Genomic DNA, 24,946 nt, shown 5'->3' on the forward strand with positions numbered 1-24,946 from the left:
TGGCTTCTATCATTGTAATTGTCTGCATCATTTCCAATCCCCCATATATTATTTTCTGTAAATATATATTATTTTCAATATTTGTTTTTATATAACGCTACCACCCCTCCCTTAATTGGAGTAAACTAATGGACAACAATACAGTTGAAGTCGGAAGTTTACATACACTTAGGTTGGAGTCATTAAAACTAGTTTTTTCAACCACTCCACAAATTTCTTGTTAACAAACTATCGTTTTGGCAAGTCGGTTAGGACATCTACTTTGTGCATGACACAAGTAATTTTTCCAACAATTGTTTACAGACAGATTATTTCACTTATAATTCACTGTATCACAATTCCAGTGGGTCAGAAGTTCACATACACTAAGTTGACTGTGCCTTTAAACAGCTTGGAAAATTCCAGAATATGATGTCATGGCTTTAGAAGCTTCTGATAGGCTAATTGACATCATTTGAGTCAATTGGAGGTGTACCGGTCTTTGCTTGACATCATGGGAAAATCAAAAGAAATCAGCCAAGACCTCAGAAAAAAAATTGTAGACCTCCACAAGTCTGGTTCATCCTTGGGAGCAATTTCCAAATGCCTGAAGGTACCACGTTCATCTGTACAAACAATAGTACGCAAGTATAAACACCATGGGACCACGCAGCCGTCATACCGTCATGGGCGGCAGGTAGCTTAGTGGTTATAAAAAGCGTTGTGCCAGTAACCGAAAGGTTGCTGGTTCAAATCCCCGAGCCGACTAGGTGAAAAATCTGTCAATGTGCCCTTGAGCAAGGCACTTAACCCTAATTGCTCATGTAAGTCGCTCTGGATAAGAGCGTCTGCTAAATGACAAAAAAATGAAAAATGAAAAATACCGCTCAGGAAGGAGACATGTTCTGTCTCCTAGAGATGAACGTACTTTGCTGCGAAAAGTGCAAATCAATCACAGAACAACAGCAAAGGACCTTGTGAAGATGCTGGAGGAAACAGGTACAAAAGTATCTATATCCACAGTAAAACGAGTCCTATATCAACATAACCTGAAAGGCCGCTCAGCAAGGAAGAAGCCACTGCTCCAAAACCGCCATAAAAAAGCCAGACTACGGTTTGCAACTGCACTTGGGGACAAAGATCGTACTTTTTGGAGAAATGTCCTCTGGTCTGATGAAACAAAAATAGAACTGTTTGGCCATAATGACCTTCGTTATGTTTGGAGGAAAAAGGGGGACGCTTGCAAGCCGAAGAACACCATCCCAACCGTGGAACACGGGTGTGGCAGCATCATGCTGTGGGGGTGCTTTGCTGCAGGAGGGACTGGTGCACTTCACAAAATAGATGGCATCATGAGGAAGGAAAATTACGTGGATATATTGAAGCAACATCTCAAGACATCAGTCAGGAAGTTAAAGCTTGGTCGCAAATGGGTCTTCCATATGGACAATGACCCCAAGCATACTTCCAAAGTTGTGGCAAAATGGCTTAAGGGCAACAAAGTCAAGGTATTGAAGTGGCCATCACAAAGCCATGACCTCAATCCTATAGACAATTTGTGGACAGAACTGAAAAGGCGTGTGCGAGCAAGGAGGCCTACAGTAGAAATGGGCCAGAATTCACCCAACTTATTGTGGAAGGCTACCCAAAACGTTTGACCCAAGTTAAACAATTTAAAGGCAATGCTACCAAATACTAATTGAGTGTATGTAAATGTCTGACCCACTGGGAATGTGATGAAAAAAAAAAAAAAGCTGAAATAAATCAATCTCTCTACTATTATTCTGACATTTCACATTCTTAAAATAAAGTGGTGATCCTAACTGACCTAAAACAGGGAATCTTTACTAGGATTAAATGTCAGGGATTATGAAAAACTGTGTTTAAATGTATTTGGCTAAGTTGTATGTAAACTTCCGACTTCAACTGTACTTAAGCTTCCACTTCCAGGTTTTTGCTAGGATTCTGGCATCACAACAAGGGATCTGCAGTTTTTTAGGTGGACTGGATCTTTATATTTACCATCTGGGTCCAGTTTCAGTAATATTGAAATCAGACCTTCTTGCCGAGTATCTAATAGTCTACCATTTTAATAGGAGTGGTTAAAACATGTTAATAACGGACCTTTGAGTACATCAAAATATATTTGATATACCTCAACTGGTATGCCATCCAGCCCTGGAGTTTCCCCGGATTTGAAGGCTTTAATTTAATCTAGAAGTTCCTCCTCTGTAATTAGGCCTTCACATGAGTCTTTCTGTATAGATGTTAATTTTACACTATTAATAGAAAAAAATCCTTACAATTAACTTCAGTTAGTGGAAATGGAGGAGACTGAAAAAAGTAAAGTACTTAAAGTACTTTGCTTCCTATTGTTTTGCGAATCATGGATGACTCCGTCATTTGTAACAAGTTTCTGTAAATTCTTTTTGGTAACACTTCTATGTTGAAGATATTTAAAAATGTTGGTGCATTTTCCCCCATATTCCATCCATTGCTATATTTATATATATTACATTGAAACTTTCTTGAAGTTATTTTAGTTTTTCCTCTAACTTATTCTGTGCCTCTATGTTCGTTTTTATTGCTATCTATCTGTACTGTTAGTTCCTCTATTTCCTTTTTTAAAATGAACTCCTTTGAATTGTTTTTGTTTTAAAGATGAGTATTGAATTGCATGGCCTCTAAAGGCACATTTAAAAGTGTCCCATACAATAAGGGGATTTGCTGTACCTACACTACCAGTAAAAAGTTTGGACACACCTACTCAGTCAAGGGTTTTCCTTTATTTTTACTATTTTTTACATTGTAGAATAAAAAAAGACATCAAAACTATGAAATAACACATATGGAATCATGTAGTAAGCAATATGCTCTTTTAAATGGATGGTGTTAAACAAAATCAAAATATATTTTATATTTGAGATTCTTCAAATAGCCACCCTTTGCCTTGATGACAGCTTTGCACACTCTTGGCATTCTCTCAACCAGCTTCATGAGATAGTCACCTGGAATGCATTTCAATTAACAGGTGTACCTTCTTAAAAGTTAGTTCGTGGAATTTCTTTCCTTCTTAATGCATTTGATCCAATCAGTTGTGTTGTGACAAGGTACGGGGGGTATACAGAAGATAACCCTATTTGGTAAAAGACCAAGTCCATATTATGGCAAGAACAGCTCAAATAAGGCAAAGAGAAAAAACAGACCATTATTACTTTAAAACATGAAGGTCAGTCAATACGGACAATTTCAAGAACTTTAAAAGTTTCTTACAGTGCAGTCGCAAAACCCATCAAGCGCTATGATGAAACTGGCTCTCATGAGGACCGCCACAGGAAAGGAAGACCCAGAGTTACCTCTGCTGCAAAGGATAAGTTCATTAGAGTTACCAGCCTCAGAAATTGCAGCCCAAATAAATGCTTCATAGTTCAAGTCACAGACACATCAACATTAACTGTTCAGAGGGGACTGTGTGAATCATGGGTGCACCTCAGCCACGCTCAAGGTCCTAAACGATATTATAACCGCGATCGCTAGAAGACAGTACTGTGCAGCCTTCTTCATCGACCTGGCCAAGGCTTTCGACTCTGTCAATCACCGCATTCTTATTGGCAGACTAAATAGCCTTGGTTTCTCAAATGACTGCCTCGCCTGGTTCACCAACAACTTCTCAGATAGAGTTTAATGTGTCAAATCGGAGGGCCTGTTGTCTGGACCTTTGGCAGTCTCTATGGGGGTGCCACAGGGTTCAATTCTCGGACCGACTCTATTCTTTGTGTATATCAATGATGTCGCTCTTGCTGCTGGTGACTCTCAGATCCACCTCTACGCAGACGACACCATTTTGTATACATCTGGCTTTTCATTGGACACTGTGTTAACAAACCTCCAAACAAGCTTCAATGCCATACAACACTTCTTCCGTAGCCTCCAACTGCTCTTAAATGCTAGTAAAACTAAATGCATGTTCTTCAATCGAACGCTGCTTGCACCCGCCCGCCCTACTAGAATCACTACTCTCGGCGGGTCTGACTTAGAATATGTGGACAACTACAAATACCTAGGTGTCTGGTTAGACCGTAAACTCTCCTTCCAGACTCACATTAAGCATCTCCAATCCAAACTTAAATCTAGAATCGGCTTCCTATTTCGCAACAAAGCCTCCTTCACTCATGCTGCCAAACATGCCCTCGTAAAACTGACTATCCTACCGATCCTTGACTTAGGCAATGTCATTTACAAAATAGCCTCCAACACTCTACTCAGCAAATTGGATGTAGTCTATCACAGTGACATCCGTTTTGTCACCAAAGCCCCATATACTACCCACCATTGTGACCTGTACGCTCTCGTTGGCTGGCCCTCACTACATATTCGTCGCCAAACCCACTGGCTCCAGGTCATCTATAAATCACTGCTAGGCAAATCCCTGCCTTATCTTTGCTCATTGGTCACCATAGCAACACCCGTAGTATGCACTCCAGTAGGTATACCTCACTGGTCATCCCCAAAGCCAACACCTCCTTTGGCCACCATTCCTTCCAGTTCTCTGCTGCCAATGACTGGAACGAACTTCAAAAATCTCTGAAGCTGGAGACTCTTATCTCCCTCACTAACTTTAAGCATCAGTTGTCAGAGCAGCTTACCGATCACTGCACCTGTACACAGTCCATCTGTAATTAGCCCACCCAACTACCCATATTGTTATTTATTTTGCTCATTTGCACCCCAGTATCTCCATTTACACATCATCTTCTGCACATCAATCACTCCAGTGTTAATACTAAATTGTAATTATTTTGCACTATGGCCTATTTATTGCCTTACCTCCATTACTTACTACATTTGCACACACTGTATATCGATTTTCTATTGTACGTTTTGTTTATCCCATATGTAATTCTGTGTTTTTGTTGTTTTTAATCGCACTGCTTTGCTTTATCTTGGCCAGGTCGCAGTTGTAAATGAGAACTTGTTCTCAACTGGCTTACCTGGTTAAATAAAGGTTAAATAAAAAAAAATTTAAAAAAAAAATCAGGCATTCATGGTCGAATTGCTGCAAAGAAACCACTACTAAAGGACACCAATAAGAAGACGAGACCTGCTTGGGCCAAGAAACACGAGCAATGGACATTAGACCGGTGCAAATGTGTCCTTTGGTCTGGAGTCCAAATTTGAGATTTTTGGTTCCAACCAACGTGTCTTTGTGAGACGCGGTGTGGGTGAACGGATGATCTCTGCATGTGTAGTTCCCACCGTAAAGCATGGAGGAGAAGGTGTTATGGTGTGGGGGTGCTTTGCTAGTGACACTGTCTGTGATTTATTTAGAATTCAAGGCACACTTAACCAGCATGGCTACCACAGCATTATGCAGCAATATGCCATCCCATCTGGTTTGGGCTTAGTGGGACTATCATTTGTTTTCCAACAGGACAATGCCCCAACACACCTCCAGGCTGTGTAAGGGCTATTTTACCAAGAAGGAGAGTGATGGAGTGCTGCATCAGATGACCTGGTCTCCACAATCCCCCGACCTCAACCCAATTGAGATGGTTTGGGATGAGTCGGACAGCAGAGTGAAGGAAAAGCAGCCAACAAGTGCTCAGCATGTGTGAACTCCTTCAAGACTGTTGGAAAATCATTCCAGGTTAAGCTGGTTGAGAGAATGCCAAGAGTGTGCAAAGCTGTCATCAAGGCAAAGGGTGGCTATTTGAAGAATCTCAAATATAAAATATATTTTGATTTGTTTAACATCATCCTTTAAAAATAGCACATGGTGCCACCTACAGTACAAAACCAGATCGCCTTGGTTGTACCGCATCTAGTTATTTAAAAAAATATACATATAAAAACAAATCTTGCATATCAAAATGTATTCCCACAATTGACGAATAATACTCGTAATAATATAAGCAATTCTACGAAGGATTGTTACCCTTAACAATGGCCGGTAGTAGGAATTCAACCTACATATCCACATTCTGTGTTGATTCCTGCCTAATTTCAGGCTTTGGGTACTTTCGTACTTTTTGTGCTTCCTTTGTGCTCAACTTTGCAGAAAGATTGCCGTGACGGACTTGGATTACTCAGGAATATCAACTACTCTATTTAATGTTCAAATACTATGTAGGCTAACGCAGAGTGGTGTTGTCGTGTGTGGACCCTGGACACCGTACAGTAGGTAAACACAGGTGCTTGGTTTCGGTTTAGACATCCACAGGAATGTTGACACAGTCCATGTTTACTGGCTGTGAAGGGACGGGGGTGCGGGGGTTGGAGGTAGCTTATTCTCACACTTCCAAACAGAAGAAGCCTAAATAATAATGAAGAAAATGCATTTGCTAGAAATTGACGTGTTAGAACAAGCCTGACAATCCGCAAATTGGCTCAAGCATGAACTGAATTAGTCAGAATCGAACGAGACTAAACTCATCACAGTGGTTTGGATTTCGAGCAGCACTGGACTTTGGTCAGTGGAAAGAATCGAGAAAAAGGCTTTGGCGCACACACACTGTCACTACACCAAATACTACAGTGTCTCTGTTAGTCCCATTGACTGCACAGCAGTACACTGTTAAACCTCATGAGGCCAAGCCGGAGAAAAATATCAGAGCAAAAATCTGAGTCATCAAACAGCAGCTGTTCAAAGTGCACTCACAACGCAGTACGCACACTCCTCAGTCAGTCACACCAGCCAACTTTACAACATAATGGCACTGAGGCATAGAGACACGGCTGAGTGACTTGATCTACTCTAATCACAGCAGTAGACACAGAATGTCATGACATTTCCTGGTGATTGTATACAATTGAAGTAATTTGGGCTTATGTTTACCCATACTGCGGTTTCCTGATGACTCTAGCTCTCCCTGGCCGGTGTAGAGCCTGGATCATTTCTCATCAGCAGGAGGGAGGGGAGGATTGTCTGTCTGAGCCATCTCCATCTTTTGCTGCTACTTTGGCGGCTGGCTGGCTGGGAGTAGCCCCACTGCTGTGAACATCATTGATTCATTCACCTCAGCATCATCACACACATACAGCCCACGCCTCTCCAACGATACACAATCTGGCATGTGTGCCACCACAGCTAGTGACGTTCAGTCAGTCACATTCCTATAAATGGGGGCTCAAGAGGTAAGTACACTGACTGTATGATGTGTGGAGTGTGTGTTGAGGCATAGGTTTAGAGCAGAAGGCATCTGTGGTAGTGCTGTGGTAGTCAGACAGCCCTTTCCTCTCTTCTCCAGGGTGACACAGACAGCAGGGTTCATGATAGCTGGATAATTGGCCTCTGTCTTCCTCTTGTTCACATGTCCCTGAACACTGGACAGGTCTCCACACACACACACACAACTACCCTACAACACAGCCATACTTATTCTGTCCGCGTTCTCCGCATTGCGGATTTTATAGGGCCCTACATACTGCAGCACGGGCTGCATTGCATACGGAGTGCTGAGGTCCAGACAAATTGTCCACCATGACCTGTGCTAGCTTGCCTAGTTCGTTGCTAGCTTGGTTAGCTCGTTGCTAGCTAGCTAGCGAGCTGTGTTGGTGTTCGCAATGCCATTTTGGCTTGCTAGCAGGCTGTGTTGGTGTTTGTAATGTCCTTTTGGCTAGCTAGCTAAGCTGCATTCTACTATATCCTTGCTGTTACAATAACCCAACGGTTGGATAAAACACAATTTGTGGTGAGTTTAGCAGCTTCAATTTGATTGGCTGTTGCATGCAATTTAAAATCGTGTTTGAGTTGCTTCATGCAACAGCAAAGTTGCTTGAGATGTCACTTGCAACCTGCAACTAAAATTGTGTGTAAGTTGCTTTGTGTAACCCCAGCCTAAGAGGCCAGCAGGTTCTGTAGCGGTCTACCCGAGGTAGAGATGGGAGCCAAACCAGATAAGTCAGGGGTGTCAAACTCATTTTAGCTCAGGGGCCACATGGAGGAAAATCTATTCCCAAGTGGGCCGGACCGGAAAAATCATGGTATATATAACTTCAAATCAACAACTTCAGATTGTTTTCTTTGTTTTAATACGATCAACATACAACATAAAGCTGGAGCCTGAGGACAGTGTGTCCAAAATAGTACAAGCACATCATCACTATTAATCATAAAACACGTCAAGTTTATTTGAAAATTCTAAAGAAAAAGAACACAAACACACAATGCCTCAGTGGTTAACAGAACTGTTTCACAGATCACAGAACTATATCAGGGTGTCATTTCTCAGGCAGAAATGTAGATAAAAATAATGAAATCCTGTTCCCCAAACAAGTGCAAGAACCACAGAGTCAAGAATAGGTTAAATATACAAATAAAATAAAATAAATTAAAAACAATAGCACATCAACATAAAAAAATATAAACATAAATCTGAAAGCGTTGCTCAAACTCCCGTAACAGTCCAGTTATTTTATCTTTGAACCGCTTCATGTCTGCCACATGTTGGGTCGCGCACACATTTTTCAGACAGGGGAAGTGAGCTGCATCACCACCGGCAAGTTGAGTCTCCCACAATGACAGCTTCAACTTGAAAGAACGTATGCTGTCATAATACTGCGTGACAACTTTGTTGCGCCCTTGCAGCTGTTTGTTCAAGTTATTCAGGTGCTCTGTAACATCCACCATAAATGCAAGGTCCGGCATCCATTCTGCGGAATGAAATTCTAACACTGGTTTGCCCTTTTCTTCCATGAACTGTTCAATTTCTTCTCGTAAATCAAAGAAACGCCTCAGCACAGCACCTCGGCTTAACCATCTTACCTCAGTGTGGTATGGCAGGCCATAGATGTGGTCTTTCCCTCTGAGAAGGCTGTCAAACTGACGGTGATTCAGGCTTCTGGATCGGATGAAATTAACAGTTTGGATGACCAAATTCATGACGTTATCCATCTTTAATGACTTGCAACACAAAGCCTCCTGGTGCAAAATACAGTGAAAAGTCAAAAAATCACGTCCTCCATTTGCAGATTGCACTTTCTCTCTGAACTTTGTCACAACGCCTGCTTTTTTCCCGATCATTGAGGGCGCACCATCTGTAGCCAGGCTGACAGCGCGGGACCAGTCCACTCCGACCCTGTCCAGCGCGCCGACGAGTGCGGTAAAAATATCAGCTGCTGTCGTTGTATCTGTCATCGGCACCAACTCCACGAACTCCTCGGTGACGGTCAATGTGTCATCAACTCCGCGGATGAAAAAATTGCCAGTTGTGCAACATCTAATGTCCGTGCTTTCATCAATTGCAACCGAAAACGCAATAAATGACTTTACTTTTTGCTTCAACTGGCTGTCCAAATCCACTGAAAGATCGGAAATCCTGTCTGCAACTGTGTTTCTTGTCAGGCTGATATTTGCAAAAGCGTCCACTTTTCTCTTTTTTGACAGAGACATATTGGGGCAATGAGGGTGCCAAAGCACATAATGTTAAAAGTAGAAGCCGTAATAAATATTGCGGGCAAAACAAAGTAGCTCATTGGCTGCACGTGCATGACCTACTTGCTCTGCCCCGGTATAAACAGTTTGCTTGCTTAACACAATTGCTATTGCGCCATCCAGTGGACGCAATTGGAACAGCAGTTTATTTTATAGAAAAATTGCAGCGCATTTTTATACTTTATACTTATACTTTTTTTTTTTTTTTTATCATCTCGCGGGCCGGATTAAACCCGTTTGCGGGCCTGATCCGGCCCGCGGGCCGTACGTTTGACACCCCTGAGATAAGTTATCTTAAACCCCACACTGCTACGGTTTCTGTCAAAAGACTAGACCGAGCAGGAACCATTCCCATAGTATGTGAACTACTCCTGTAATTTGCACAAATTGTTTTCTTGGTGGTGGGTTAGAGTAGACGGCTCGATACTTTCTTCTCTAAGCTTTCTGTGGTGTCACATCGGTTACTGCAGTGGAGAAAAGAGAAAACAATGCATAAACGCTGAGTGTCACAACACAGTCTTTCAGAGCCGCAGGTCCTGCAATTATCACAGCCTTCTGCTAGAATGGCATTACTAGTACTGTGTGTAAAATCTGGAAAAACAGGCTGGAGAGGAAACATAATGCTCAAAAGGAACTCCCCGAAACCCACAAACAAGTGCGGCTAGTTTTGTGTCGTGGCTAATAGCTCAGTTATACACCTGCCTCTAGAGAGAGCGACACAGAAGTGTACCCACTGTGTTAAATATGAGACTGAATAGGTCAAATGACGCCAGAGTCCATTCCGTTCAGTGTTTCCATGCCCCTCCCTCTAGAGGTTCTCCCACCTCCTTATTCACTTAGGCAGCACATTGTTGTCTAGTTTTTCAGGCTAGGAGAAAAGAGTGGATTGATCTTCAGTTCCATGTCCTACATTTTAAATTTCAGTCATTTAGCAGACGCTCTTATTCAGAGTGACTTATAGTTAGTGCATTCATCTTAAGTTAGCTAGGTGAGACAACCACATTTTAACAGTCGTAGTAAGTACATTCTTCCTCAATAAAGAAGTTACAGTGAGGGAATTAAGTATTTGATCCCCTGCTGATTTTGTACGTTTACCCACTGACAAAGACATGATCAGTCTATAATTTTAATGGTAGGTTTATTTGAACAGTAAAAGACAGAATAACAACAACAAAAATCCAGAAAAACGCATGTCAAAAAATGTTAGAAATTGATTTGCATTTTAATGAGGGAAATAAGTATTTGACCCCCTCTCAATCAGAAAGATTTCTGGCTCCCAGGTGTCTTTTATACAGGTAACGAGCTGAGATTAGGAGCACACTCTTAAAGGGAGTGCTCCTAATCTCAGCTTGTTACCTGTATAAAAGACACCTGTACACAGAAGCAATCAATCAATCAGATTCCAAACTCTCCACCATGGCCAAGACCAAAGAGCTCTCCAAGGATGTCAGGGACAAGATTGTAGACCTACACAAGGCTGGAATGGGCTACAAGACCATCGCCAAGCAGCTTGGTGAGAAGGTGACAACAGTTGGTGCCATTATTCGCAAATGGAAGAAACACAAAATAACTGTCAATCTCCCTCGGCCTAGGGCTCCATGCAAGATCTCACCTCGTGGAGTTGCAATGATCATGAGAACGGTGAGGAATCAGCCCAGAACTACACGGGAGGATCTTGTCAATGATCTCAAGGCAGCTGGGACCATAGTCACCAAGAAAACAAATTGGTAACACACTACGCAGTGAAGGACTGAAATCCTGCAGCGTCTGCAAGGTCCCCCTGCTCAAGAAAGCACATATACAGGCCCGTCTGATGTTTGCCAATGAACATCTGAATGATTCAGAGGAGAACTGGGTGAAAGTGTTGTGGTCAGATGAGACCAAAATCGAGCTCTTTGGCATCAACTCAACTCGCCGTGTTTGGAGGAGGAGGAATGCTGCCTATGACCCCAAGAACACCATCCCCACCGTCAAACATGGAGGTGGAAACATTATGCTTTGGGGGTGTTTTTCTGCTAAGGGGACAGGACAACTTCACCGCATCAAAGGGATGATGTACCGTCAAATCTTGGGTGAGAACCTCCTTCCCTCAGCCAGGGCATTGAAAATGGGTCGTAGATGGGTATTCCAGCATGACAATGACCCAAAACACACGGCCAAAGCAACAAAGGAGTGGCTCAAGAAGAAGCACATTAAGGTCCTGGAGTGGCCTAGCCAGTCTCCAGACCTTAATCCCATAGAAAATATGTGAAGGGAGCTGAAGGTTCGAGTTGCCAAACGTCAGCCTCGAAACCTTAATGACTTGGAGAAGATCTGCAAAGAGGAGTGGGACAAAATCCCTCCTGAGATGTGTGTAAACCTGGTGGCCAACTACAAGAAACGTCTGACCTCTGTGTTTGCCAACAAGGGTTTTGCCACCAAGTACTAAGTCGGAGGGGTCAAATACGTATTTCCCTCATTAAAATGCAAATCAATTAATAAAATTTTTGACATGCATTTTTCTGGATTTTTGTTGTTGTTATTCTGTCTCTCACTGTTCAAATAAACCTACCATTAAAATTATAGACTGATCATGTCTTTGTCAGTGGGCAAACGTACAAAATCAGCAGGGGATCAAATACTTAATTCCCTCACTGTATTAGCAAAGTCAGTGCTTGTAGGAAAAAACTTAAATTATGGGGGGGAATAAGACGGAGTTCTTATTTAATATACTCTTTGAAGGGTTTCATATCAATCATTTAAATATATTTTATCATCGTGATGTTGGGCTTATACTGACAGATGGTTCTTGGTCATGGTCTTGGTTCTTAGCCTGGATAAACCACCAACGCAGCATTCAGTCTGGGTTCACCAGGCTACCGAGGGGCACTCCTGCCATGTCCCAACCTGTCAACAAACAGGAATTGTAGAGGCCAGAGAGCGGGGCGCTGCCAACCCGCATCACCAAGCAGGGGGATGATGGATGAATAGGAGGCCCATCCCAATAATCGATACAACCAGGACAGGGAGCGGGGGCAGATTGTTAGCTGAGGAGGACCAGGGTTAGGAGGGCAGAGGGTTGTGTGTGTTTGTCAACCAGAGGCTGGTTCACTCTGACCTCATTTGTGAACTCTCCCAAGCCAGGAGCACTGAGGGGGGCAAGAGCAAAGTGTGCAGCTGTCTCAGTCTATGACAACACCAAGGGCCCGAGGAACCATGAACAAACAGCAAAATAGCACATTTCTGCTCTGTCAACTGAACAACAGTGAAACATAAGCCCTGATCTCAACACTGGCTCCCTGGGTTAAGCTGTGACACACAGTGGAATGTCAGCTACAGAAGACACACACACACACACACAAATGTCAGCTAGCTTATAGCAGTGGAAGGAGGTGAGGAAGCAGTGACTGAGGGCCTTGATCATCATTATGCATGCAAACATTCAGGCTAATGCTGTTATTTGCTTGAGACAAAGCTGGTCACATATTTGCATATCATGGCACATGCTGGAGTGCCACGATAAACACCCACCATAAATCAGAGTAAACAAACAAACAGGCTGATGGAACAAACGAGAGAGAGAGAGAGAAACACAGGTACTGCAGAGTACAGACCTGAAACTCACTCAGCCAGTAGTCTGCCTAATCTTATCTCTGTACACCATTCAATTAGGTGTGTACCTACTAGCAGTGGAGGTTACCTATTCTGTGGGGGCGGAGATGGCCATAAATTGGGCTGTGACAGGCAGCTGGGTCCTCCTGGGTCGTGACAGGGCAGGGGCGCAGCCAGATCAGACAGCCAGGTGAAGAGGCCTTCCCTCCCTGGGAGAGCCATGCTGTGACCAGTCCGTCACGAAATGCCGAGGCAGCTGGAGGCCTCAGTGTGAGTAGTGAGGACAACACAGGTCTCACTTTACATAGACCAGACCAGAGTCGGACATGGACAGCTAGCGTAGGTAGGTCAGTCAGGCTGAATATCAGTACAGTGATAGGATCACGGAATGTATATTATGCTAGTAGGCTATTTATGTGCATAAAGATAGTTAACTTTATCATCGTGGAGAGCAAATTCTCACAAAGACCAGGGAGGTTTTCCAATGCCCCACAAAGAAGTGCACCTATTGGTAGATGGGTAAAAATATAAATAAAAAGCAGACATTGAATATCCCTTTGAGCATGGTGAAGTTACTAATTACACTTTGGGTGGCGTATCAATACACTACAAAGGGGAATGGCACCGTTTAATGGCTGATAGGAGAAAACTGAGGATGGATCAACAACATTGTAGTTACTCCACAATACTATCCTAAATGACACAACACTAACCTAAGTGAAGAAAAGGAAGCCTGTACAGAATAAAAATATTCCTAAACATGCATTGTGTTTGCAATAAGGCACTAAAGTAAAACTGCTAAACATTTGGCAAAGAAATTAACTATATGTCCTGAATACAAAGCATTATGTTTGGGGCAAATCCAACACAACACATCACAGAGTATCACTCTTCATATTTTCAAGCTTGGTGGTGGCTGCATCATGTTATGGGTATGCTCGTCATCGGCAAGGACTACAGAGTTTATGATCAAAAGAAACAGAACAGAGCTAAGCACAGGCAAAAATCCGAGAGCAAAACCTGGTTCAGTCTGCTTTCCAACAGACACTGGGAGACAAATTCACCTTTCTGCAGGACAATAGCCTAAAACACAAGGCCAAACATACACTGGAGTTGCTTACCAAGAAGACAGTGAATGTTACAGTTTTGACTTAAAAATCGGCTTGAGAATCGGGCAAGACTTGAAAATGGCTGTCTAGCAATGATCAACTTGACAGAGCTTGAATAATTTTTTAAAGAATAATGTGCAAATATTGTACAATCCAGGTGTGCAAAGCTCTTAGAGCAGGGGTGTCAAACTCATTCCATGGAGGGCCTAGAGCCTGCTGGTTTTTGGTTTTTATTTTCAATTAAGACCTAGACAACCAGGTGATGGGTAGTTCCATACTAATCAGTGACTTTAAATTTATCAATCAAGCACAAGGGAGGAGCGAAAACCTGCAGACACTCGGCCCCCCGTGGAATGAGTTTGACACGTCTTAGAGACTGACCCAGAAAGACTCACAGCTGTAATCACTGCCAAAATTAGATTCTAACATGCACTGATTCAGGGGTGTGAATACTTCATGTGGAATAGGTCAAGGGGTGTGAATACTTTCTGAAGGCACTATGTCCACAGCCACCTCTCCATCTTTGTGTTTGAAAAGATCACCAAGGACAGATCTCGGGAGAGGGAGGCTGTCTAGAAGGATCTCAACTTTATCCATCACTGCCCCTCTATGTCCCCTCTGCTCTGCCAAGCCGTAAAGGCTGCCAGCCTCGGTCTGTCAGCAGAAGTGTTGAATCAGTGAAAGAGCTGGGCTCCTCTCCCAGACCCTCAGGAGTTCCACAGAACAGAAACACACAGGGCTCATTTGCAGTCTTGGCAGAGGACATCACCCTAATAGTCCTCTCGTCAAATCAGCCTTGGACTGACGGACTGCTTCCCTGTTGCTTTACAGCTACAGTCATTTCTGTTTCCCGGCCACACTGTTGCCGCTCTCGTTCGCTCCTGAGTGCATCAATCAGGGGGCACACAGAGAGAGAGAGCGCGAGAGAGAGAGAGAGCGCGAGAGAGAAAGAGAGAGCGTGAGAGAGAGAAAGAGAGAGCGTGAGAGAGAGAAAGAGAGAGCACGAGAGAGAGAAAGAGAGAGCACGAGAGAGAGAGAAAGAGAGAAAGAGAGAAAGAGAGAGAGAGACCGAGAGACCGAGAGAGACCGAGAGAGACCGAGAGAGACCGAGAGAGAGAGAGAGAGAGAGAGAGAGAGAGAGAGAGAGAGAGAGAGAGAGAGAGAGAGCGACCGAGAGCGACCGAGAGCGACCGAGAGCGACCGAGAGCGACCGAGAGCGACCGAGAGCGACCGAGAGCGACCGAGGGAGGGAGGGAGGTTAAGAGACAGATACCCAGCGTTGACCAGGTTTGTTTGAGGGATTGGAATGCAGTTCAGGGCCAGTTCTACAGCTTCTGTGGTTCTAGAGGCGTCAGACCTCTTCAGACCATTCTGTTTACATACCTAAGTGAATCCTGGTTTAACCAGTTTCCAATGAGGAAAATCCCCATTTGAAAAACACCTGATGCCTGCAAAAAAAATAATCCATATTTGCATTAGCTGGCTATTTTAGTTGTTTGACCACATTCCCTTAAATGTGTTGTGGCCACATCAGTGAAATGAAATAGAAATGAATGGTAAATAATCTATTGTGTCATTTTGGAGTCACTTTTATTGTAAATAAGAACAGAATATGTATCTAAACACTTCTACATTAATGTGGATGCTACCATGATTACGGATAATCCTGACTGTATCCTGAATAATGATGAGTGGGAAAGTTAGCCGCACAAATATTATACCCTCCTCCCAAAAAATGCTAACCTCCCGTTATTATAATGGTAAGAGGTTAGCTAGTCTTACAGAAGATAGCCCTATTTGGTAAAAGACCAAGTCCATATTATGGCAAGAACAGCTCAAATAAGCAAAGAGAAACGACAGTCAATCATTACTTTAAGACATGAAGGTCAGTCAATACGGACAATTTCAAGAACTGACATTTTCTTCAAGTACAATCGCAAAAACCATCAAGCGCTATAATGAAACTGGCTCTTATGAGGACCACCACAGGAATGGAAGATCCAGAGTTACCTCTGCTGCAGAGGATAAGTTCATTAGAGTTACCAGCCTCTGAAATTGCAACCCAAATAAATGCTTCACAGAGTTCAAGTATCAGACACATTTCAACTGTTCAGAGGAGACTGTGTGGATAAGGCCTTCATGGTTGAATTGCTGCAAAGAAACCACTACTAAAGGATACCAATAAGAATAAGAGACTTGCTTGGGCCAAAAAACAAAAGCAATGGACATTAGACCGGTGGAAATTTGTAATTTGGTCTGGAGTCCAAATTTGAGATTTTTGTTTCTAACTGCCGTGTCTTTGTACGTGGTGTGGGTGAATGGATGATGTCCGCATGTGTATTTCCCACAGTGAAGCATGGAGGAGGTGGTGTGATGGTGCTTTGCTGGTGAAACTGTGATTTATTTAGAATTCAAGGCACACTTAACCAGCATGGCTACCTCAGCATTCTGCAGCGATACACCATCCCATCTGGTTTGGGCTTAGTGGGCTGTGTAAGGGCTATTTTTTGCAAGAAGGAGAGTGATGGAGTGCTGCATCAGATGACCTGGCCTCCACAATCCCCTGACCTCAACCCAATCGAGATGGTTTGGTATGAGTCGGACCGCAGAATGAAAGAAAATCAGCCAACAAGTGCTCAGCATATGTGGGAACTCTTTCAAGACTGTTGGAAAAGCATTCCAGGTGAAGCTGGTTGAGAGAATGCCAAGAGTGTGCCAAGAGTGTGCAAAGCTGTCATCAAGGCAAAGGGTGGCTATTTGAAGAATCTCAAATATAACATATATTTAGATTTGTTTAACAATTGTTGGGTTACTACATGATTCCATGTGTTATTTCATAGGTTTGATATCGTCACTATTATTCTACAATAGTAAAAAATAAAAAAAATAAAAAAAGTGGGTGTTCTAAAACTTTTGACCGGTAGTGTAATTACGTTTTCTCTTTTTATGCATCCTTGCTTCGCTTGTTTATAACATTGCAAACCTTTTAGGATATTTATATTAAACTGTTACGTTTTCGGAGGTCACAGTGAGACAGACGAAACATCTTCATTTTACAGTGTTCATAAACATTTTCACACATTAATTTCATGACTTTTCCATGACTTCATGAGTTATTACCAAATTTCCATGACCAACAATGGGCGGCATCTCTATATACGTATTAAAAGTAAGCGTAATGGTCCCGTGTAGCTCAGTTGGTAGAGCATGGCGCTTGCAACGCCAGGGTTGTGGGTTCGTTTCCCACGGGGGGCCAGTATGAAAAAAATATATATGTATGCACTCACTAACTGTAAGTCGCTCTGGATAAGAACGTCTGCTAAATGACTAAAATGTAAAAAAAAATGTAATGTAGTATCGACACTGGGAGGCTCCTTTCTGATCCCATGTACCATCTCCTATCGTTGAGAAAGGCACATAACCCCCCAAAGTAGAATACCTGTTAGGTATTTTACCTGTATAAAACACATGGTCAACCCTCAGTCTGGAGAGCTACTACTACTTTTTGATCAAGCCCTGCTCAAACACATCAGAGCTAGTTTATCAAGGTCCAGTTGAGAAGCTCATTTCATACTCCCGAGTGGCGCAGTGGTCTAAGGCACTGCATCGCAGTGCTAGCTGTGCCACTAGAGATCCTGGTTCGAGTCCAGGCTCTGTCGCAGCCGGCCGCGACCGGGAGACCCATGGGCGGTGCACAATTGGTCCAGCGTCGTCCAAGGTAGGGGTGGGTTTGGCCGGCAGGGATGTGGGTTCGTTTCCCACAGGGGGCCAGTATAAAAAAAAAAGATACAGTTAGTGAATGCATACATGGAAGTCGCTCTGGATAAGAGTGTCTGCAAAATGTAAAATGTAAAATGAGGTTTGTAAGAGGGAGACAGGAATAAAAGCCTGCACACCCATTAGCTCTCCTGGAGGATGGTTGACCACCCTTGATGTAAAACACTGCAACATTACAACCAAATACATTTTATGCCTTTTGAAATAATTCGCTCATTCAATGTATGAAATGGCTATGGTAGGCTACAAAGACCAAGTGCCTTAGACCACTGCGCCACTCGGGAGTATGAAATGTTTGGTCATATTTATCTTAGCTACCTTACAAGTGTTTACTTTGAAGGCCGACTAGCATCTATTGAGTTGCAATGTCCCATACATTGGATGCCCAAATCAACTGGAAGTATCTACAAAACAAGTTAAGGCACATAAAACAAAGGCTACATCTAATCTTTTTTCTTAAAATTAAATGTTCACGATTCACTAATTATTATTTTGATTCACTTGATTACATTCAACGCGATTGAACCAAATCCCAACTAATTACAATGGCGAAGTGAATAGTTTGTTTCGTCGAAAATAAGTTTAATTTGAATCATATTAATCGTTTAAGAAAGTACACTGAACAAAAATAAAGGCAACATGGAACAATTTAAAATATTTTACTGAGTTACAGTTCATATAAGGAAATCAGTGAATTGATATAAATTCATTAGGCCCTAATCTATGGATTTCACAACTGGGAATACAGATATGCATCTGTTGGTCACAGATGCCTTCAAAATAAGTTAGGAGTGTGGATCAGAAAACCAGTCAGCATCTGGTGTGACCACCATTTGCCTCATGCAGCGCGACACATCTTCTTCGCATAGAGTTGATAAGTCTGTTGATTGTGGCCTGTGGAATGTTGTCCCACTCCTCTTCAATGGCTGTGCGAATTTGCTGGATATTGACGTGAAGTGGAACACGCCGTTGTTCACGTCGATGCAGAGCACCCCAAAAATGCTCAATGGGTGACATGTCTGGTGAGTATGCAGGCCATAGAAGAACTGGGACATTTTCAGCTTCCAGGAATCGTGTACAGATCCTTGCAATGTGGGGCCGTGCATTACCATGCTGAAACATTAAGTGATGGCGGCGGATGAAATGCACAACAATGGGCCTCGGGATCTCATCACGGTATCTCTGTGCATTCAAATTGCCATCAATAAAATGCAATTGTGTTCGTTGTCCGTAGCTTATGCCTTCCCATACAATAACCCCACCGCCACCATGGGGCACTGTGTTCACAACGTTGAAATCAGCAAACTGCTCGCCCAATCTGCCCAGTACAGTTGAAACCGAGATTAATCCGTTAAGAGCACACTTCTCCAGCACGCCAGTGGCCATCGATGTTGAGCATTTGCCCACTGAAGTCGGTTACCACCAAGTCAAGACCCTGGTGAGGACGATGAGCATGCAGATTAGCTTCCCTGAGATGGTTTCTGACAGTTCTTCGGTTGTGCAAACCCACAGTTTCTTCAGCTGCCCGGTTGGCTGGTCTCAGACGATCCCGCAGGTGAAGAAGCTGGATGTGGAGGTCCTGGGCTGGCGTGGTTACACGTGGTCTGCGGTACTGAGGCCGGTTGGACGTACTGTCAAATTCTGTAAAACGACGTTGGAGGCGGCTTATGGTAGAGAAATGGCAACAGCTGCGATGGACATTCCTGCAGTCAGCATGCCAATTGCACCCTCCCTCAACTTAAGACATCAGTGGCATTGTGTTGTGTGACAAAACTGCACATTTAGAGTCGCCTTTTATTGTCCCCAGAACAAGGTGCACCTGTGTAATGATCATGCTGTTTAATCAGCTTCTTGATATGCCAGACCTGTCAGGTGGAAGGATTATCTTGGCAAAGGAGAAATGCTCACTAACAGGGTTGTAAACAAATTTGTGCACAGAATTTGAGAGAAATAAGCCTTTTTTGCTTATGGAAAATGTCTGGGATCTTTGATTTCAGCTCATGAAACATGGGACGAACACTTTAAATCAACTTTGTATGGCCTTATTCGCGAGTGTCGGCGATAAGTGTTTTGGGGATCTTTTTCCAAAACCTTTCCAGACCTGGAAAACACCATTTTAAAACTCCATGACTTTTCCAGGATTTTCATGACCGTACGAACCCTGATTCTATGTTTAGCTGAGAGGGCAAACTGATCTAACAACGCAACATTAATAAAGACGGCCGGAAATGTAAAGATGCTCTTACGAAGGTCCTAATGAACTTAGCCTTAAGATTTTTTGGGGAAACCAGGCCCAGACCTGTATGATGTGGGTAAAGTCTGTGAGGTGTGAACTACTACTACCACCACCTTACCTGGTGGATACTCCAAAATAAATCTCACACACACATAGCTACACAACATTAAAACCAAAATGAGGAAGGCTTAGCAGAAAATCTGTTTTTGCGGCGTAGTCGTACCTGAGAGATATTCTCTGTGGGCTAGAGTCAAAGCCTTCTTCAATGTTGTTAATTACATAATTTCAGATCTGTATACCTGGGTCACATACTGAACAAATAAAATATGCCGCTCCCACACTCTATGGAGCTTATCATTGAGAAAATACAGTAAATGTACAGAGAAAATACTCTTCTTATTTTCCTGAGAATTAAAGACATCAACAGTAAGGAAACTAAGTATACCCTGTTCCTGTGAAATAGAGGATATCATGTGCTCCTCGCAGCTCCAAAGGCCAAATGGAAACAATGTGAACTGGCAGCCAGAACAAACACCTTTTGGTAACAATACACTTATCTTGTGTTGGAGTACAGCTTCCCAGCAGCACATTCTGTTCTCACCACCAAACTCTAAATATCTGCATTCCTCAATTGATATGCAAGGGAGCTATATGTTACAAATATGGGGACTTATGTTACAGTACACTGAAACATGTTTAGACACAAGGCATGTCATTGTTATATGTCTATGTAATGCTTAAATCACTTTATATATAATAATTAACACTATCAGATACTACAGTAATGCTTCTTGTTCTTCGAGTAATGTAACATTTTCCAGCATGTCCTCTAAAAGAGAGTTTATCTATATTCTTCGTAGCTGTCTATTTACCACCACAAACCGATGCTGGCACTAAGACCGCACTCAACGAGCTGTATAAGGCCATAAGCGAACAAGAAAATGCTCATCCAGAAGTGGCGCTCCTAGTGGCTGGGGACTTTAAGGCAGGCAAACTTAAATCCGTTTTACCTCATTTCTACCAGCATGTCACATGTGCAACCAGAGGAAAAAATAAATACAAATAAAAAAATAAACCCTAGACCACCTTTACTCCACTCACAGAGACTCATACAAAGCTCTCCCTCACCCTCCATTTGGCAAATCTGACCATAATTCTATCCTCCTGATTACAAGCAAAAACTAAAGCAGGAAGTACCAGTGACTCACTTAATACGTAAGTGGTCAGGTGACGTGGATGCTACCCTACAGGACTGTTTTGCAAACACAGACTGGAATATGTTCCGGGATTCATCCAATGGCATTGAGGAGTATACCACCTCAGTCACCGGCTTCATCAGTAAGTGCATCGACGACGACGTCCCCACAGTGACCGTACGTACATATCCCAACCATAAGCCATGGATTACAGGCAACATCCGCACTGAGCTAAAGGCTAGAGCTGCCGCTTTCAAGGAGTGGGACACTATTCCGGACGCTAATAAGAAATCCCACTATGCCCTCAGACGAACCATCAAACAGGCAAAGTGTCAATACAGGACTAAGATTGAATCCTACTACACCAGCTCGGACGCTCGTCGGATGTGGCAGGGCTTGCAAACTATTACGGACTACAAAGGGAAACCCAGCCGCGAGCTGTCCAGTGACGCAAGCCTACCAGACGAGCTAAATGCCTTTTATGCTCACTTTGAGGCAAACAACACTGAAGCATGTATGAGAGCACCAGCTGTTCCGGACGACTGTGTGATCACGCTCTCCGTAGCCGATGTGAGCGACAACTTTAAACAGGTCAACATTCACAAGGCCGCGGGGCCAGACGGATTACCAGGACGTGTACTCAGAGCATGCGCGGAACAACTGGCAAGTATCTTCACTGACATTTTCAACCTCTCCCTGACCGAGTCTGTAATACCTACGTTTCAAGCAGACCACCATAGTCCCTGTGACCAAGAAAGCGAAGGTAACCAACTTAAATGACTACTGCCCCGTAGCACTCACGTCGGTAGCCATGAAGTGCTTTGAAAGGCTGGTCATGGCTCACAACACCATCATCCCAGAAACCCTAGACCCACTCCAATTCGCATATCGACCCAACAGATCCACAGATGATGCTCTCTCTATTGCACTCCACACTGCCCTTTCCCACCTGGACAAAAGGAACACCTATGTGAGAATTCTGTTCATTGACTACAGCTCAGTGTTCAACACCATACTGCCCACAAAGCTCATCACTAAGCTAAGGACCCTGGGACTAAACACCTCCATCTGCAACTGGAACCTGGACTTCCTGACGGGCCTTCCCCAGGTGGTAAGGGTAGGTAACAACACATCTGCCACGCTGATCCTCAACACAGGGGCCCCCTCAGGGGTGGGGGCTTAGTCCCCTCCTGTACTCCCTGTTCACCCACGACTGCGTGGCCAAGCACGACTCCAACACCATCATTAACTTTGCTGACGACACAACAGTGGTAGGCCTGATCACCTACAACGATGAGACCGCCTATAGGGAGGAGGTCAGAGACCTGGCAGTGTGGTGCCAGGACAACAACCTCTACCTCAACATGAGCAAGCCAAAAGGAGCTGATCGTGGACTACAGGAAAAGGAGGGCCAAACACGCCCCCATTCACATTGACGGGGCTGTAGTGGAGTGGGCAGAATGTTTCAAGTTCCTTGGTGTCCACATCACCAACAAACTATCATGGTCCAAACACACCAAGACAGTCGAAGAGGGCACGACAACACCTTTTCCCCCTCAGGAGACTGAAAAGATTTGGCATGGGTCCCCAGATCCTCAAAAAGTTATACAGCTGCACCATCGAGAGCATCCTGACGGGTTGCATCACTGCCTGGTATGGCAACTGCTCGGCATCTGACCGTAAGGCGCTACAGAGGGTAGTACATCACTGGGGCTAAACTTCCTGACATCCAGGACCTATATGCTAGGCGGTGGAAGGGCCAAAAAACGGTCAAAGACTCCAGTCACCCAAGTCATAGACTGTTCTCTCTGCTACTGCACGGCAAGCGGTACCGGAGAGCGAAGTCAAGGTCCAAGAGGCTCCTTAACAGCTTCTACCCTCCCCCCCTTTGTTTATTATCTACGCAGTCACCTTACCCCTACCTACATTTACATTTACATTTAAGTCATTTAGCAGACGCTCTTATCCAGAGCGACTTACATATATATATATATATATATATTTTTTTTTATACTGGCCCCCTGTGGGAATCGAACCCACAACCCTGGCGTTGCAAACGCCATGCTCTATCAAATGAGCTACATCCCTGCCGGCCATTCCCTCCCCTACCCTGGACGACGCTGGGCCAATTGTGCGCCGCCCATGAGTCTCCCGGTCGCGGCCGGCTGCGACAGAGCCTGGATTCGAACCAGGATCTCTAGTGACACAGTTAGCACTGCGATGCAGTACTGCGATGCAGTGCCTTAGACCACTGCGCCAATACAAATTATTTCAACTAACCGGTATCCCCTGTATATAGCCTCGTTACTGTTATTTTATTGTGTTACTAAATAAACTAAAGTAAAAAATAAAATATAAAGTAAATATTTTCTTAACTATTTCTTGAACTGCATTGTTGGTTAAGTTGGTAAGTAAGCATTTCACAGTAAGGTCTACACCTGTTGTATTCGGCCATGTGGTAAAGCGGCTTGGCATGTACACAATTATTTCTGAAGGACTTTTTGAAAAGCACCTTGGGAGAACTCACTTGCTGCCATCAGAGCTGACAGATCTATTTCTTGTGACACATTGTTGCTAATAAAAGTCAATTGAAGGCAAATGTACATATGCTGCTTACAGTATGAGAATCCCCTCTCAGGAAAACAAGGTGAGCAGAGAGAGACAATGATCAAGAGGAGGGAACGTGAGAGGGAATATGGCTCTCTTGGGACAACCATAGGGTCAACCAACCATGAGAGGTTGTCTTCGAGAGTGTTCCGACTAGTCAACACATCTGAAGGATCCACACTGGCATAGAAGGAGAGAGGAAGAGTGCCGTCTGTGAAGAAGGTTGCATGAAAGACTAATGGTTTTCATTCTGTGCCATCATATGCCGAGGCAATCAGGTGATCCAGATCCACAGTCTCTCCTGAATTAGAAGTGCTGAATGAGAACTGTTAATGGCCACTCCAACATTCACATAATCAGAGGGACAATACAGAGAACCACCTCTCATCTTCTCCCTTTGACCAATACAGTTATAAGGGCCAATCTCAAAAGGACTATTGAGTTTAAGGCCCTTAGAGGCCACGTACTGAGGGGCCCTGTGAAGTTGAACTGAGCTCGAGTGACACAGAGGCCAACCAGCCTTGTGCTTTCATCTGATTATATAAGGCCTCCTCTTTTCAGGAGCAAAAACAATCTGCAATTCATCACGAGGGTCGTGCCTATTAGTGAAGAATAGGAAACGACAATCGTGGACTGAATAAAGAGGTTGTGTGTGCTGTCGCAACATGTTGTCTTTGAGTCTGCAGGCTCACAATGGTAGACAACAACATACCAATGAAATGTGAAAAAGACACTTTAAAACTACCAGGAAATATACGCTGAATATACAAAAGATTAAGAACACCTGCTCTTTCCATGACATAGCTTTCACCTGGATTCACCTGGTCAGTCTACGATCCCTTATTGATTTCACTTGTTAAATCCACTTCGAATCAGTGTAGATAAAAAGGGAGGAGACAGGTTAAAGAAGGATTTTGAAGCCTTGAGACAACTGAGACATGGATTGTGTATGTGCCATTCAGAGGGTGAATGGGCAAGACAAAATTAGGAAGGTGTTCCTAATGTTTGGTATACTCAG

The 24,946-nt window shown here is 43.6% G+C and overlaps 1 protein-coding gene across 2 annotated transcripts in view; it reads right to left on the reverse strand.

The window, feature by feature from the left end:
• Positions 1-24,946, reverse strand: part of LOC311150169 (membrane-associated guanylate kinase, WW and PDZ domain-containing protein 3-like) — a 192,940-nt gene that overhangs the window by 151,087 nt on the left and 16,907 nt on the right. Inside the window, exon 1 of one of the 2 annotated variants that reach the window (XM_084187490.1) lies at positions 6,815-7,822. The exons of the other annotated variant lie outside the window; for it this stretch is intronic. Within the exon in view, the coding sequence (XP_084043616.1) occupies positions 6,815-6,818 (4 nt within the window). The 5' untranslated portion in view covers positions 6,819-7,822. Of the gene's footprint in view, positions 1-6,814; positions 7,823-24,946 lie in introns of those variants that run through there. 2 annotated transcript variants of the gene reach the window in all.

The sequence above is a fragment of the Coregonus lavaretus genome (genome assembly GCF_964263955.1).
Source record: "Coregonus lavaretus genome assembly, chromosome: 22".
NCBI classification, from domain to species: Eukaryota; Metazoa; Chordata; class Actinopteri; order Salmoniformes; family Salmonidae; genus Coregonus; species Coregonus lavaretus.